The sequence below is a fragment of the Oncorhynchus kisutch genome, linkage group LG14 (genome assembly GCF_002021735.2).
Source record: "Oncorhynchus kisutch isolate 150728-3 linkage group LG14, Okis_V2, whole genome shotgun sequence".
Lineage (NCBI taxonomy): Eukaryota > Metazoa > Chordata > Actinopteri > Salmoniformes > Salmonidae > Oncorhynchus > Oncorhynchus kisutch.
In genome coordinates this window covers 11,535,991-11,554,465 of record NC_034187.2, presented here as the reverse complement: position 1 = coordinate 11,554,465, position 18,475 = coordinate 11,535,991, and the positions used below count along the sequence as shown (strand labels likewise).

The 18,475-nt window shown below is 42.7% G+C and overlaps 1 protein-coding gene across 8 annotated transcripts in view; it reads left to right on the top strand.

Annotated features, from left to right (window-relative positions):
* The window catches only part of LOC109904603 (nesprin-1), a 162,521-nt gene that overhangs the window by 28,175 nt on the left and 115,871 nt on the right, over positions 1–18,475 (top strand). For 6 of the 8 annotated variants that reach the window (XR_004202676.1, XR_004202679.1, XR_004202678.1 and 3 more), the window contains exons 3-11: positions 3,799–3,894; positions 4,261–4,344; positions 7,262–7,282; positions 8,238–8,330; positions 8,448–8,632; positions 11,046–11,242; positions 11,820–11,929; positions 15,800–15,907; positions 17,098–17,235. Coding sequence is in view for 3 of the 8 variants with exons in the window: in XM_031787820.1 (XP_031643680.1) it covers positions 3,799–3,894; positions 4,261–4,344; positions 7,262–7,282; positions 8,238–8,330; positions 8,448–8,632; positions 11,046–11,242; positions 11,820–11,929; positions 15,800–15,907; positions 17,098–17,235 (1,032 nt within the window). In the remaining 5 variants the exon portion in view is untranslated. The remainder of the gene's footprint in view (positions 1–3,798; positions 3,895–4,260; positions 4,345–7,261; positions 7,283–8,237; positions 8,331–8,447; positions 8,633–11,045; positions 11,243–11,819; positions 11,930–15,799; positions 15,908–17,097; positions 17,236–18,475) is intronic. The other 2 variants (XR_004202677.1, XM_031787821.1) reach the window with 1 other exon arrangement.

Here is an 18,475-nt window from a genome sequence, read left to right as displayed (position 1 = left end):
AAAGCAAGTGAAATATATAATAAACAAAAGTGAAATAAACAATACAAAATTAACAGTAAACATTACACTCACAAAAGTTACAAAATAGTAAAGACATTTCAAGTGCCATATTATGTATATATACAGTGTTGTAATGATGTGCAAATATTTAAAGTACAAAAGGGAAAATAAATACACATAAATATAGGTTGTATTTACAATGGTGTTTGTTCTTCACTGGTTGTTTTTTTCTTGTGGCAACAGGCCACAAATCTTGCTGCTGTGATGGCACACTGTGGTTTTTCACCCAGTAGATATGGGAGTTTATCAAAATTTGATTTGTTTTTTAATTCTTTGTGGGTCTGTGTAATCTGAGGAAATATATGTCTCTAATATGGTCATACATTTGGCAGGAGGTTAGGAAGTGCATCTCAGTTTCCACCTCATTTTGTGGGCAGAGCCTGGTCTGCCTACGGTGGCCTTTCTCAATAGTATGCTCACTGAGTCTGTACATACTAGTCAAAGATTTCCTTCGTTTTGGGTCAGTCACAGTGGTCAGGTATTCTGCCACTGTGTACTCTCCGTTTAGGGCCAAATAGCATTCTAGTTTGCTCTGTTTTTTGTCAATTCTTTCCTTTTATCTTTTATCTGTTTTCTCATGATTTGGTTGGGTCTAATTGTGTTGCTGTCCTGGGGCTCTGTGGGGTCTGTTTGTGTTTGAGCCCCAGGACCAACTTGCTTAGGGGACTCTTCTCCAGGTTCATTTCTCTGTAGGTGAAGGTTTTGGGAATCGCTTCCTTTTAGGTGATTGTAGAATTGAACGGCTCTTTCCTGTATTTTGATCATTAGCGGTATCGGCCTAATTCTGATCTGCATTATTTGGTGTTTTCCCGCTTAAACGGAGAGATTTTTCTATTTGGTGTTTGTCCCATTTTGTGAATTCTTGGCTGGTGAGTGGACCCCAGACCTCACAACCATAAAGGGCAATAGGTTCAAATCAAATCAAATTGTATATGCGAGTGTAGCGAAATGCTTGTGCTTCTAGTTCCAGCCTTGCAGTAATATCTAACAAGTAATTTTAGCCAGATCTTAATTGGTATGTCAAATTTTACGTTCCTTTTGATGGCATAGAAGGCCGTTCTTGCCTTGTCTCACAGATCATTCACAGCTTTGTGGAAGTTACCCGTGGCGCTGATGTTTAGGCCAAGATACAGTGCTCTCGGGAAACGGTGTCTAGATGGAATTTGTATTCCTGGTCCTGGCAACTGGACCTTTTTTGGAACACCATTATTTTGTCTTGCTGAGATTTACTATCAGGGCCAAGGTCTGGAATCTGTGCAGAGGATCTAGGTGCTGCTGTAGGCCCTCCTAGGTTGGGGACAGAAGCACCAGATCATCAACAAACAGTAGACATTTGACTTCAAATTCTAGTAGGGTGAGGCCAGAGGCTGCAGACTGTTCTAGTGCCCTCGCCAATTCGTTGATATATATGTTGAAGAGGGTGGGGCTTAAGCTGCATCTCTGTCTCATCCCCCGGCCCTGTGGAAAGAAATATGTGTGTTTTTTGCCAATTTTAACCGCACACTTGTTGTTTGTGTACATGGATTTTATTTGATTTATTATTAGATTTTTTTAACCTTTATTTAACTAGGCAAGTCAGTTAAGAACAAATTCTTATTTTCAATGACGGCCTAGGAACAGTGGGTTAACTTCCTGTTCAGGGGCAGAATGACAGATTTGTAACTTGTCAGCTCAGGGTTCTAACTACTAGGTTAGAAGCAGCTGTGTAATGCTAGGGCAAGAAACAAAACGTGCACCCAGGGGGCCCCGGGACAGTGTTTGGAAAACCCTGCTCTACTGGAACCTACTGCTACTGTACGAGGGATTCAAATCTCAATTCTTATCAGATCATCTGTCATCAGTTTATCAAATCTCATCTAAACTTTTCTCGTCAGATAAGCAAAGCCATTCTGAATGGATTATAATAGATCCCGTGGTGGGTGCCTGAAAGATCCCCTTTTCAATATTGATTCTGAATGTAACAAAATTCCCATAACATTAGCGAGGATTAATTTATGATGGAAAGTGCTGTCTCTTTCAGTTTGAACTTTCACTCTGCAGTCACGCTTTTTCCATAGTGTCCATTTCCTCTCACATTACCAAGCACTCTTCCACTGATTTACTGTTTTATGACCGTGTGTGTGTGTTTGTGCGTGCGTGATAAGTGTGTGCGTGTGCATGTCTGTCTGTGTGTGTTATAACAGTGAGGAGGGGGCTTGACATGTGACTTTGTTTGTCACTTAAACCCAGGATGGGCTTGATGGTTTACCTTGTGACTCATTAGTAGAATGCCATTCTGGAAATGTGTGCTTCATGTTACCAGTCAAATAGTTGAATTTAATTTCTATATTTTAGTGGTTCATGTTGGTTCATGTTCATCTTTCATTGGATTTTGTCTCTGAAGCAAACAAAATAGCACAAAAAACAATTTTCACGTGTGTGTGTGTGTGTGTGTGTGTGTGTGTGTGTGTGTGTGTGTGTGTGTGTGTGTGTGTGTGTGTGTGTGTGTGTGTGCCTGCCTGCCTGTTGTGCCCCACACAGTCACAGCCAATTGCATACTGTCATACTGTCATCCTGTCATGCTATGTGTCGAGTTGGGAAACGAAACAGCTCAGCCTTCCAATAAAATTCCTACAAAGCGCCGAGCTTCATTAATTAAACCTTTGATTTCCAGTCAAATTTCTTTGATTATTCTGTGTTTCATAAAGTAGATTGCTCTGTCATCAGTCAGTCAGAATTCCCTCAGCTCTGATAATACATTAGTTAGTATGCTCAGCTAGGGTTAAATGGACCCATGCTCTGATTTAGCACTGAATCACACCACCTCAGGAACGGGCACCAAGCCACCTCAGAGGCTCTGAGGCACATGCACCATCTTTACAGCTGCGGAGGAGCTTCTTCTGTTCTCACCATAGCTCTGTCTGTAGCCAGCCAGCAAGCTGTTCGGTCTGGACACCAGCCTGTAGCTAGCCAGCAAGCTGTTCGGTCTGGACCCCAGCCTGTAGCCAGCCAGCAAGCTGTTCGGTCTGGACCCTAGCCTGTAGCTAGTCAGCAAGCAGTTCGGTCTGGACCCTAGCCTGTAGCTAGTCAGCAAGCTGTTCGGTCTGGACCCTAGCCTGTAGCTAGTCAGCAAGCTGTTCGGTCTGGACCCTAGCCTGTAGCTAGTCAGCAAGCTGTTTGGTCTGGACCCCAGCCTGTAGCCAGCCAGCAAGCTGTTCGGTCTGGACCCCAGCCTGTAGCTAGCCAGCAAGCTGTTTGGTCTGGACCTCAGCCTGTAGCTAGCCAGCAAGCTGTTCGGTCTGGACCCCAGCCTGTTGCTAGCCAGCAAGCTGTTTGGTCTGGACCCCAGCCTGTAGCTAGCCAGCAAGCAGTTCGGTCTGGACCTCAGCCTGTAGCTAGCCAGCAAGCTGTTCGGTCTGGACCCCAGCCTGTAGCTAGCCAGCAAGCTGTTCGGTCTGGACCTCAGCCTGTAGCTAGCCAGCAAGCAGTTCGGTCTGGACCTCAGCCTGTAGCTAGCTAGCTCTCTGCTCTCTTTTCTCCTCAACACAAGGACTGGGGGAGAATGAATGTCTTGTGTTTCTAGGATTGACATATTGAGAGATTATAGGCGATTATAATGAGATAATGAGCCTTTATTAATCTACAGTGGGTCTGTAATTGGTAACAGTATACCATTTGCTATGTTCAAACAATGCTCAATGTCTAAGTCTTTTATTAATTTCTCTGTTGAATTAAGATGTTGTCTCTTCTCTTTCCTAGCGTAAACCACCTCTAGAGGTCACCGACCTTTTCGAGGACATCAAAGATGGGGTGAAACTGTTAGCTCTATTGGAGGTGCTGTCTGGACAGAGACTGGTAAGCACTGCTCTTAATAAAATCAGCCTGGCCACTGGATACTTCTGTTCGTGCTACAGAGTTCAGTTACATTTAATTACCACACTATAGTGTAAAGGGAGGATTATACAAATGTTCTGTATGAATAAAGGAACTACGAATTCACAGCCAGTAATCACACTGTAGTTGTGTGTTGTACAGGCCTATTCGTCAGTCAGTGCTACTCTCGTACATTGCTGGTTGTTGTATACAGTATGTATTTGTGTTGAACTTTCTTGCTGTTTTTAATGTGAGTGCTCTGGTTGGTAAGATTTACATTGTATTTACAGTATTACTTATGGGAAATATATTTGACCTTCACTTGAACCCTCCCTCCTCTTCTCCCAGCCGTGTGAGCAGGGCCGCCAGTTGAAGAGGATCCACTGGGTATCCAACATCGGCACCGCCCTCAGGTTCCTAGAAGGCAGGAAGGTAAGCACACCCTCATAGTGACAACTAAGTCGTTTTCTGAAGTATTTTGTCATAGCTTGAGTTTAAAGTATAAACCAAAGTGCTTCTTAGCAATGTCACTAATAGCTTTAGGACAAGGCTTGTGAAAAGTAGATTAACTTCTATTTAATGCTACAGTAACAGTTTGAAAATGAACTATCATTTGATAGTGTTTAGGAACAAAAATACAGTGCTGTGAAAAAGTATTTGCCCCCTTTCTGATTTTCTATATTGTTGCATATTTTTACTGAATGTTATCAGATCTTCAACCAAAACCTAATATTATATGAAGGGAACCAGCATTTATATTTATTAGGATCCCCATTAGCCGACGCCAATGGCGACAGCTAGTCTTAGCATTTGCCCCGTTACACTCAATAACTGGTTGTGCCACCTTTAGCTGTAATGACTGCAACCAAATGCTTCCTGTAGTTGTTGATCAGACTCTCATATCGCCGTGGAGGAATTTTGGCCCACTCTTCCATGTAGAACAGCTTTAACTCAGCGGGATTTGTGGGTTTTCAAGCATGAACTGCTCCTTTCAAATCCTGCCACAACATCTCAATTGGGATTAGGTCTGGACTTTGACTAGGCTATTGCAAATCCTCAAATATGTTACTTTTAAGCCATTTTCATGTAGACTTGATTGTGTGTTTTGGATCATTGTCATGCTGCATGACCCAGATGCGCTTCAGCTTCAGCTCACAGACAGATGGCCTCCTCTAGAATTCTCTGATACAGAGCAGAATTCATGGTTCTTTCTATTAACCTTTCTAGCGCAGGCGTTCCACTAGCGACCCACCTCGACAACATCGAAATTGTAAGGCGTGAAATTCAAACTACAGAAATATAAATATTTAACATTCATGAAAATACATGTGTAATAAATACATCAAAATAAAGCTTAACTTCTTGTTAATCCAGCCACTGTGTCAGATTTCAAAAAGGCTTTATGGTAAAAGCAAACCATGTGATTATCTGAGGACAGCGCCCCGCATACAAAACCATGAAAAACATTTTTCAACCAGGCAGGTGCGACACGAAAGTCAGAAATAACGATATAATAAATGCCTTACCTTTGAAGATCTTCTTCTGTTGGCACTCCAATAGGTCCCAGTTACATCACAAATGGTCATTTTGTTCGATAAAGTCCTTCTTTATATTCATAAAAACTCAGTTTAGCTGGTGGGCATCAGTCAATAATCCACCGGTTTCCCTCCTTCAAAATGCATACAAAATGAATCCCAATCGTTACCAATAAACTTATCCAAACAAGTCAAACAATATTTATAATCAAACATTAGGTACCCTAATATGTAAATAAACGATCAAATTTAAGACAGAGTATGTTCATTACCGAAGATAAATAACAAAGAACGCGCTTTCCTCCACGCGCATGGAAACACTACAGCGAAAACGGGAGCCACTTAAAAACTACAACTTATAGCTTATTTTTCCAAAAACCAGCCTGAAACTATTTTTAAAGACTGTTGACATCTAGTGGAAGCCCTAGGAACTGCAATCTGGGAGGTTTTCGCGTTATAATAAAAGTGACAGCCATTGAAAACAGTGGTAGGCTAAATTCTTTTTTTTGGGATGGTTTGTCCTTGGGGTTTCGCCATCCATATCAGTTCTGTTATACTCACAGACATTATTTTAACAGTTTTAGAAACGTTAGAGTGTTTTCCATCCAAATCGACCAATTATATGCATATCCTAGCTTCTGGGCCTGAGTAACAGGCAGTTTACTTTGGGCACACTTTTCATGCGGACGTCAAAATACTGCCCCCTAGCCCATTGAGGTTTTAAGACAAGTTGTCCAGGTCCTGTGGCTGGAAAACATCCCCGAACCATCACACTACCACCACCATACTTGACCGTTGGTATGAGGTTCTTACTGTGGAATGCAGTGTTGGTTTTCGCCAGGCATAATGGGACCTATGTCATCCAAAAAAGTTATACTTTTGACTCATCTGTCCATAGAACATTCTTCCAAGAGTATTGATGATGGCATTGCCCCTATGTAGCTTCTTTCTGGTCACATGTTCAGAGTGGTTAAAAAATCACAACACGTACTTAAAATGAACCTTACAAATAGCAGTGTTGGGTGATTTGGAAAGCCATAGTCAGTCAAATAATAATATAATAATACTCGTAGGAAAGGTTTTCATCTTTGGGATGTCTATGGTGATAGGTGGGATGGGCTGAGAGTGGCTGATGGGTGGGGTGGGCTGAGAGTGGCTGATAGGTGGGATGGGCTGAGAGTGGCTGATAGGTGGGATGGGCTGAGAGTGGCTGATAGGTGGGATGGGCTCAGAGTGGCTGATAGGTGGGATTAAAGAGTTTATGATTGGTGATGTATTATTGTTACGTGACTGCTTTATATAGAAGTACCATGTATGTAAATGTGTATGCAAAATGTGTATGCATTTTGTATATGTAAAATGTATTTGTGAAATGAAAAGAAAAGCTGAAAGAAAACAAAAAATATATTTGTCCTCCGAAGAGGGGAGGTTAATAAGAAAAATAAAAAATATATAAAAAAATCTTGATGATCATCCAGGTGCTTCCAGGTGCTTTTTGGCAAACTTGAGTCACCTTTTTGGATGAGATGGGTCCCATTATATCTGGTGAAAAAAACGAACTCAGGTTCCCTTTATCTAATATTAGGTTTTGGTTGAAGATCTGATAACAATCAGTATCAAAAATATGCAAAAATAGAGAAAATCAGAAAGGGGGAGTGTACTTTTTCACGGCACTGTAGATAAATGAAGGCTCTGCATGAAGAGATGTATCTATGCAAGGCCCTATGGATGGAACATCCTGTCTCAGTTTGTATTTCTCTGAGGCATATCTCTTATTGTAACCCTCTCTCACCATGCCTGACCTCTGACCTCAGTCTGTGTACCGAGGATCCCCGGTCAGTGGCTGCCTGTAAAACACACATATACTGTATGCATTCCTCTTGTTTGATGCACGGTGTGTATTCCTAGATATGTCTTTGGTTGAGCCATTCTTTTCCTCATAGTGCATCTTGATTATTGAAGTGCCACCAACCAGGTGCTTTAAGTCTTTCATGCAAATCTTTCCTTCCTTCTTCTTCCAACCTTTGTGAAATAGTAGTAAAAAAAAGAAGGGGAAAAAAAGGGGAAACTAGTTCAATGCCGATCCAAAGTTTGTTGTGATTATTCACTACATTGGCATTATTGTTAGTGTCCTGTTAAATTGAGCATGCAGCCTGAAAGTGTCAGTGTTTTTAAGCTTTGTTTCCATTGAACATGGCATACAAATAAAGGCATTTTAACTCATTATATGAAGAGTGCATTGGTCCTCTTTCCTTTTTGATGAGAACGGTACATCTTTCATTTTCCTCAGTTGAGCGTAGCTGTTTCTTCACGCTTCCGCTCTATAAATGCCTAATATCAGAATGTTATTTGGGTTGTTAATTGGATTCCTTCTGACGTTCTTGATTTCTTGTTTCTAGTTTTTTATTATGTAAAATGTGTGTACTTGTTTGGCATTTTACTGCACTTTTAGGTATTTGGTATTTTATTAGGGTCCCCATTAGCTGTTGCAAAAGCAGCAGGAGCTAGTAACACAAGCATTTCGCTCCACCCGCTATAACATCTGCTAAACTGTGTACTTGACCAATCAACTTTGATTTTATTTATTAGAGAGCTGATTTTGATGTCTGTGAAAGAAAATCATAAAATCTCCATTATTATGTCAGTGGCCCCACTCAATCAATAAATGCCTTTATTTGTTAACAATTCATTCAAAATGCACCCATATATATATATATCTGCATTTCCCAGAAAGTTAATTTTATGACAAGATTTGAATTGCAGTTCAATTTGGGTTTTCTTTACGAACAGATCAAGCTAGTCAACATCCATGCCACTGATATAGCAGACGGTCGACCATCCATTGTCCTGGGGTTGATTTGGACTGTCATCCTCTACTTCCAGGTAATGTGTAGTTGTATCTGCAGGAGAACACTATTGGGGCCCAGGTAGAACCCTTTTGTTGGATGTTGCCATGGTCACTCGCAGCAATGTTTGCTCTAATTCCCGACCCCCTGTCAGATCGAGGAGTTGACCAGTAACCTGCTAGCCCTGGAGGCCCTGTCCAGCAGCACCTCCTCAGTGGACAGCATGGCCAGTAGCTCAGAGACAGGCAGTCCCGCCTTAAAGAGGGAGGTGGCACCCAAGAAGTTCCAGGGCAATGCCAAGAAGGCCCTCCTCAGATGGGTACAGAGCACTGCTGCCAAGTACGTACATTATGCCACTAACTATTACCCCAGTATGTACATTATGCCACTAACTATTACCCCAGTATGTACATTATGCCACTAACTATTGCCCCAGTATATACATTATGCCACTGTTACTATTACCCCAGTATGTACATTATGCCACTAACTATTACCCCAGTATGTACATTATGCCACTAACTATTACCCCAGTATGTACATTATGCCACTGTTACTATTACCCCAGTATGTACATTATGCCACTGTTACTATTACCCCAGTATGTACATTATGCCACTAACTATTGCCCCAGTATGTACATTATGCCACTGTTACTATTACCCCAGTATGTACATTATGCCACTGTAACTATTACCCCAGTATGTACATTATGCCACTAACTATTACCCCAGTATGTACATTATGCCACTGTAACTATTACCCCAGTATATACATTATGCCACTGTTACTATTACCCCAGTATGTACATTATGCCACTGTTACTATTACCCCAGTATGTACATTATGCCACTGTAACTATTACCCCAGTATGTACATTATGCCACTGTTACTATTACCCCAGTATGTACATTATGCCACTAACTATTACCCCAGTATGTACATTATGCCACTGTTACTATTACCCCAGTATGTACATTATGCCACTGTTACTATTACCCCAGTATGTACATTATGCCACTAACTATTACCCCAGTATGTACATTATGCCACTGTTACTATTACCCCAGTATGTACATTATGCCACTAACTATTACCCCAGTATGTACATTATGCCACTGTAACTATTACCCCAGTATGTACATTATGCCACTGTAACTATTACCCCAGTATGTACATTATGCCACTGTTACTATTACCCCAGTATGTACATTATGCCACTGTTACTATTACCCCAGTATATACATTATGCCACTGTAACTATTACCCCAGTATGTACATTATGCCACTGTTACTATTACCCCAGTATGTACATTATGCCACTGTTACTATTACCCCAGTATGTACATTATGCCACTAACTATTACCCCAGTATGTACATTATGCCACTGTTACTATTACCCCAGTATGTACATTATGCCACTGTTACTATTACCCCAGTATGTACATTATGCCACTGTAACTATTACCCCAGTATATACATTATGCCACTGTTACTATTACCCCAGTATGTACATTATGCCACTGTTACTATTACCCCAGTATGTACATTATGCCACTAACTATTACCCCAGTATGTACATTATGCCACTGTTACTATTACCCCAGTATGTACATTATGCCACTAACTATTACCCCAGTATGTACATTATGCCACTGTAACTATTACCCCAGTATATACATTATGCCACTAACTATTACCCCAGTATGTACATTATGCCACTGTAACTATTACCCCAGTATATACATTATGCCACTAACTATTACCCCAGTATGTACATTATGCCACTAACTATTACCCCAGTATGTACATTATGCCACTGTAACTATTACCCCAGTATGTACATTATGCCACTAACTATTACCCCAGTATGTACATTATGCCACTAACTATTACCCCAGTATGTACATTATGCCACTGTTACTATTACCCCAGTATGTACATTATGCCACTAACTATTACCCCAGTATGTACATTATGCCACTGTTACTATTACCCCAGTATGTACATTATGCCACTAACTATTACCCCAGTATGTACATTATGCCACTAACTATTACCCCAGTATGTACATTATGCCACTAACTATTACCCCAGTATGTACATTATGCCACTGTAACTATTACCCCAGTATGTACATTATGCCACTGTTACTATTACCCCAGTATGTACATTATGCCACTAACTATTACCCCAGTATGTACATTATGCCACTGTTACTATTACCCCAGTATGTACATTATGCCACTAACTATTACCCCAGTATGTACATTATGCCACTGTTACTATTACCCCAGTATGTACATTATGCCACTGTAACTATTACCCCAGTATGTACATTATGCCACTGTTACTATTACCCCAGTATGTACATTATGCCACTGTAACTAAGTGGGCAAAACTGGTTAAAATGATGTCAATACAACCCAACATAATTTTGTCAACCAGCTTAGCCTGCTGAGGTGTGTGTGTGTGTGTGTGTGTGTGTGTGTGTGTGTGTGTGTGTGTGTGTGTGTGTGTGTGTGTGTGTGTGTGTGTGTGTGTGTGTGTGTGTGTGTGTGTGTGCGTGGGTGTGGGTGTGGGTGTGGGTGTGGGTGTGTGTATGTACATACTCTTGACTGACCACCACTATTGTCAGCCAAGAGTAAGGGAAGCCAAACTGTCTGTATTTTGTTTAGAATGATAATTTCAACAGTACTCGGTCACTACCCCACTGTAAACATGTAAACGTGTTATTCTGCTTGTCCCAAGTGGTCAGGGCATCGAGGTAAAGGACTTTGGTGCCAGTTGGCGTAGCGGTGTGGCGTTCCACTCTGTGGTCCATGCCATCCGCCCAGACCTGGTGGACATGGAGGTGGTGAGGAGGAGGAGCAACCGGGAGAATCTGGAGGAAGCCTTCTCATTGGCCGAGAATGAGCTGGGCATACCACGCCTGCTGGACCCAGAAGGTTCCACCTCTACCCATCTATTTATAATGAAAAATAAATTGCTTTGTCAAAATAAGCACACACTCCCTCACTCATCCCTGTTGCTCTGGTTGGTGTATAGGGCAGCAACAATGCATCTCCACTTCTCTTCTATCTTGAACTGTGTAATTCCAACAGAACTGTATGAAATACATGTCAAGTTTTGATGTGGGTATTTCATTTCATTAATGTGTTGTTGATAGGTCTGGAGATAAGGATGCAGACAGCAGCTCTGCGGCAATAAACCTTTCTGTTTTTATCATGGCCCTTCGCAATTATCAGGCCGGAGATGGAGATGAGAGCAAACATTTATGATTAGATATCAGAGTGTCAGAGTAAATGCTAAACGTATCCTCCTTCGGGGAACACGTGTCAAACCAAATCAAATGTATCCTTTAGGAATGACAACAAGTGACATACTATTCTGAAGGAGCGTACAGACATGGTACTTCATTGACATGACTGTAGTTTCCTGGCTGGATGGATAGCCCTGATGTCAGTGTTGAGTTGCTATTGCTACTAGTGACACCGGCCTCTCTCTCTCTGTCTTCCTCTGCAGACGTGGATGTAGATAAACCGGATGAGAAGTCCATCATGACATATGTTGCTCAGTTCCTCAAGCACTATCCCAACCCCCACCACTCTGAGACAGATGGACAGGGAGAAGAGGTACCTAACTATATTCACTGAAGTCCTGAGTCTAAGACTGTATTGGCAAACTCAGTGTTGTGTTGTAATGCTTTATGTACTTTAATCTGTGTTTGTATTCTTGATTTTGCTACTGTATTCTTGTTTTTGCTACTGTATTCTTGTTTTTGCTACTGTATTCTTGTTTTTGCTACTGTATTCTTGTTTTTCTTCTTTTTTTAAAATCATTGCATGAACTCATCAATCATCTTACTTTCCTCATTGTGTGTTATGTAATACCACTCTCTCACTCTCTCTGTCACGTCATCTCTTTGTCATGCCACTCACTCCATCTCACTATCTCTCCATCTCATTGTCATGCCACTCACTCCATCTCACTATCTCTCCATCTCTCTGTCATGCCACTCACTCCATCTCACTATCTCTCCATCTCTCTGTCATGCCACTCACTCCATCTCACTATCTATCCATCTCTCTGTCATGCCACTCACTCCATCTCACTATCTCTCCATCTCTCTGTCATGCCACTCACTCCATCTCACTATCTCTCCATCTCTCTGTCATGCCACTCACTCCATCTCACTATCTCTCCATCTCTCTGTCATGCCACTCACTCCATCTCACTATCTCTCCATCTCTCTGTCATGCCACTCACTCCATCTCGCTATCTCTCCATCTCTGTCATGCCACTCACTCCATCTCACTATCTCTCCATCTCTCTGTCATGCCACTCACTCCATCTCACTATCTCTCCATCTCTCTGTCATGCCACTCACTCCATCTCACTATCTCTCCATCTCTCTGTCATGCCACTCACTCCATCTCACTATCTCTCAATCTCTCTGTCATGCCACTCACTCCATCTCACTATCTCTCCATCTCTCTGTCATGCCACTCACTCCATCTCACTATCTCTCCATCTCTCTGTCATGCCACTCACTCCATCTCACTATCTCTCAATCTCTCTGTCATGCCACTCACTCCATCTCACTATCTCTCCATCTCTCTGTCATGCCACTCACTCCATCTCGCTATCTCTCCATCTCTCTGTCATGCCACTCACTCCATCTCACTATCTCTCCATCTCTCTGTCATGCCACTCACTCCATCTCGCTATCTCTCCATCTCTCTGTCATGCCACTCACTCCATCTCACTATCTCTCCATCTCTCTGTCATGCCACTCACTCCATATCGCTATCTCTCCATCTCTCTGTCATGCCACTCACTCCATCTCACTATCTCTCCATCTCTCTGTCATGCCACTCACTCCATCTCACTATCTCTCCATCTCTCTGTCATGCCACTCACTCCATCTCACTATCTCTCCATCTCTCTGTCATGCCACTCACTCCATCTCACTATCTCTCCATCTCTTTGTCATGCCACTCACTCCATCACTCAATCTCTCCATCACGTCATCTCTTTGTCATGCCACTCATGCCATCTCACTATCTCTCCATCTCTCTGTCATGCCACTCACTCCATCTCACTATCTCTCCATCTCTTTGTCATGCCACTCACTCCATCTCGCTATCTCTCCATCTCTTTGTCATGCCACTCACTCCATCTCGCTATCTCTCCATCTCTCTGTCATGCCACTCACTCCATCTCACTATCTCTCCATCTCTCTGTCATGCCACTCACTCCATCTCGCTATCTCTCCATCTCTCTGTCATGCCACTCACTCCATCTCACTATCTCTCCATCTCTCTGTCATGCCACTCACTCCATCTCACTATCTCTCCATCTCTCTGTCATGCCACTCACTCCATCTCACTATCTCTCCATCTCTCTGTCATGCCACTCACTCCATCTCACTATCTCTCCATCTCTCTGTCATGCCACTCACTCCATCACTCAATCTCTCCATCACGTCAACTCTTTGTCATGCCACTCACGCCATCACTCAATCTCTCCATCTCTCCATCTCTCTGTCATGCCCCTCACTCCATCTCTCCATCACTCCATCTCTCCATCACTCCATCTCTCCATCTCTCCATCACTCCATCTCTCCATCACTCCATCTCTCCATCTCTCATCACTCCATCACTCCATCTCTCCATCACTCCATCTCTCCATCACTCCATCTCTCTATGTCTCTGTCATGCCACTCTCTCCATCTCTCTGTCATGCCCCTCCCTCCATCTCTCCATCACTCCATCTCTCCATCTCTCCATCACTTCATCTCTCCATCCCTCTGTCATGCCCCTCACTCCATCTCTCCATCTCTCTGTCATGCCACTCACTCCATCTCACTATCTCTCCATCTCTCTGTCATGCCACTCACTCCATCTCACTATCTCTCCATCTCTCTGTCATGCCACTCACTCCATCTCACTATCTCTCCATCTCTTTGTCATGCCACTCACTCCATCACTCAATCTCTCCATCACGTCATCTCTTTGTCATGCCACTCATGCCATCTCACTATCTCTCCATCTCTCTGTCATGCCACTCACTCCATCTCACTATCTCTCCATCTCTTTGTCATGCCACTCACTCCATCTCGCTATCTCTCCATCTCTTTGTCATGCCACTCACTCCATCTCGCTATCTCTCCATCTCTCTGTCATGCCACTCACTCCATCTCACTCTCTCCATCTCTCTGTCATGCCACTCACTCCATCTCGCTATCTCTCCATCTCTCTGTCATGCCACTCACTCCATCTCACTATCTCTCCATCTCTCTGTCATGCCACTCACTCCATCTCACTATCTCTCCATCTCTCTGTCATGCCACTCACTCCATCTCACTATCTCTCCATCTCTCTGTCATGCCACTCACTCCATCTCACTATCTCTCCATCTCTCTGTCATGCCACTCACTCCATCACTCAATCTCTCCATCACGTCAACTCTTTGTCATGCCACTCACGCCATCACTCAATCTCTCCATCTCTCCATCTCTCTGTCATGCCCCTCACTCCATCTCTCCATCACTCCATCTCTCCATCACTCCATCTCTCCATCTCTCCATCACTCCATCTCTCCATCACTCCATCTCTCCATCTCTCATCACTCCATCACTCCATCTCTCCATCACTCCATCTCTCCATCACTCCATCTCTCTATGTCTCTGTCATGCCACTCTCTCCATCTCTCTGTCATGCCCCTCCCTCCATCTCTCCATCACTCCATCTCTCCATCTCTCCATCACTTCATCTCTCCATCCCTCTGTCATGCCCCTCACTCCATCTCTCCATCACTCCATCACTCCATCTCTCCATCACTCCATCTCTCCATCACTCCATCTCTCTGTCATGCCCCTCACTCCATCACTCCTTCTCTCCATCTCTCTGTCATGCCACTCACTCCATCTCTCCATCTCTCCATCACTCCATCTCTCCATCTCTCCATCACTCCATCTCTCCATCACTCCATCACTCCATCACTTAATCTCTCCATCTCTCCATCACTCCTTATCTCCATCTCTCTGTCATGCCACTCTCTCCATCTCTCTGTCATGCCACTCACTCCATCACTCCATCTCTCTGCCTATGTTATCTTTCCTGTGGCATTTGAAGCTGCTTCTTCGCTACATTTCAAGTCCATCCATGCAATGGTGCTGTGTAGTGTAGTGTCTGCCTACAGTGTACTGTTTTATCTCTGCTTTTGCACTCTCTCTCTGCCACTAATGCCTTTCTGTGCTGTTTGCATCTCTTCATGTGGCTTGCTATCCTGGATAGTATGTTCCTCAAGATATAGAGCAAATGCTCCAGGTATGTTTGACAGAGACTCCTGTGACGTCCTCTTTGAATCTTATTTGCTGTAGTACTGGAATTGAATTTGGAAGGAGTAGTTCCACATGATGTTGTTTATTGGGAACTCTGTTGGGGTTGGGGGAGGATGAGTGATGATGCATTGTATAACCTGAATATGACTTGTTACAGAGAGAAGAACGGAAGGTTCTGAGGGAGCTGAAGGTGTGGCTGGAACAGTTGGAGAGAGACGTGCTGCAAGTGCAGGGGGCAGAGGGCAACATCACCGACAAGTACCAGGTAATCTTGGAACCAATAACCACATCTCAAACTACATGTAGCTGACTAATATTACGATAGATTAAGTACCAGGTCACCAGGGGGTGAAGAGGGAGATGACATCGCTCCATAAAACTCCACAAGACTCTTTCTCAATTATCTTTCCTCAATTTCTTGTATGCTCATGTCCTCGCTGAGGTGGAGAGAAGGCACTAGGAATCAAGGAACGACTATTAAGAACAGCCCATATCTGACAGCCCTGTGTTTCAGGTGTTATACTACCTCATTTATTTGTTTTGAAGGTTCTTGGGTCGTAATCAATGTTTCCTCTAAGTTGCGGGAGGGCGCGAAGTAGCCCCATGACTGCCGCGCAGCTTCCCGGGGACTGCGGTGTAGAAGAAATATCAGCCCACAGAGAGAAGCATGAGATTGAACTTCACTCAACTTTCTAGAGTTTTCCCTGTTAGTTAACACTATCAACGATTCCCTTTACTGTGGAAATGTTGATCCAATCGAAGCAATATTGGCTACTTTCAATATAACATTCCGAAACAAAACTATGCAAGAACTATGCAAGATATTAGAGATATTGAGTTATTAGCCCAGTTATAGATAATGTGTAGTCAGCAGTAGGGCACAAAACATTTGTACATTTCTAGACATCTTTGAAAAGCGAGTCAGGTAAACAGCTTATTTTTGTCATGAAGGGGCAGTGTTGTATTTTGAAAGAGGCTTGCATCAAGCAACACAACATCAAACAACATTTTCAATCACCTCCTTGTCTGGAGGACAAGTGGATAAACAGGTTCATGTCAAGCCCTGCAAGTTTCTTTCAAGTCTCATGGAATGTAGGCCTACATTGAACACCAAACATTGACTGCTACTATAGGCTGAATGGTAGAACAGATACAGTATTTCCATGTTTCAATGTTATGGGATGCATGTTCTCCATTGCTTTTGATGGTAGGCCACTCTAGTAGACCTACATTATGATCAAATAGCCACAGTAGCGTACTTGACAGCTGTTAAAACTGTAACTTAAAGTGGGTACAGCCTCAATGTTCACAGTAAACGCACGCTGGAAGGTGCACAGAATTTTCACAACGTTCAAGTTTGCACTCAGCAGACCTGAAATTTGCTCAGTGCCAAAATGTTTTTGAGGGAATATTGGTTGAAGCACCTCTAATACTCGTGTTTCTACTTTGCTTCAGGGCTTCAAGAGTTTCCGTGTGCAGTATGAGATAAAGATGAAGCAGACAGAGCCGCTGCTGCAGCCGGTACACAAAGATGGAAAGTTGTCTGTAGACCAGGCCCTGGTCAAGCAGGCGTGGGAACACATCTCTAGCACGGTGAGTCAGTGTATTACTGTCTGTGGACCCCTGCACAACTAGTCTGATCCATACTGCATGTCCTTTAGCCAACTCTTATGTACATCAATATTCCACCAGGCTTCTTCACAACCATCCCAAACAGGGTGCAGTAACACTGTCTGACACCTTCACATAATCTATGGGCCAGACTCAGAGACACAGATTAATCCTACTGTAGTTCTGGATTATAATTCTACTGTAGTTCTGGATTATAATTCTACTGTAGTTCTGGATTATAATCCTACTGTAGTTCTGGATTAATCCTACTGTAGTTCTGGATTATAATTATACTGTAGTTCTGGATTAATCCTACTGTAGTTCTGGATTAATCCTACTGTAGTTTTGGATTATAATCCTACTGTAGTTCTGGATTAATCCTACTGTAGTTTTGGATTATAATCCTACTGTAGTTCTGGATTAATCAATTTTATTACTGGATTAAATGTACTGCAGTTCTGGATTAAATGTACTGCAATTCTAGATTAATCCTACTGTAGTTCAGGATTAATCCTACTGTAGTTCTGAGTTAAACCTAATGTAGTTCTGGATTAAAAAGCATACTCTATGGAGAATCTCCATTGAACTAGTTTTTTAGTCGAGGACTAGGCTTTATCTCTGTCTGGGAAACAGGCCCGAAGAGAGCATTATAAATAGACAATAACCTGTCAATAGGAAATTGTTATTCGTGTCCTGTAGACTTGTAATTTGCTGTGTGTTTATTAGTTAGACTAATACTTGCCCTTGCAAGGAAGAATGGGTCCCCAGAATTGTAGCTTTCATAATAAACTGAATGAGTGTTCAGTGAGGCGCAAGCCTTTGAATGAGTGCTCATTAAGAGGGGAGGAGAGTTTTGAAGAGAGTGGAACAGAGTGGATTTTGTTCAGTTGATAGACTATTCTCTAATAGTTTGTTTGAGAGCAGAACACCACTGTGATCTGGAGTGGATGATTTTTGCTCACCATCTGCTTTTCGAACAGTGTGGTTCATGCTAATGTCTTGGTTGTACTGGCTGTTCTGACTGTAATGGATGTCTATTTCAGGTCTTGGACTCATGGTTTGTCATGGTTGACATGGTTTGTCATGAATCTTGTCCGAGAGGCAAAACTGAGTGATTTCCGCTAGAAAGGCCTGCTGCAAAATCCAAATAGTCTATTTTGTAAAAAATGTATGAAGACAAAAATGTGCTTTTTGGTCTTAATTTAAAGTTAGGGTTAGTCAT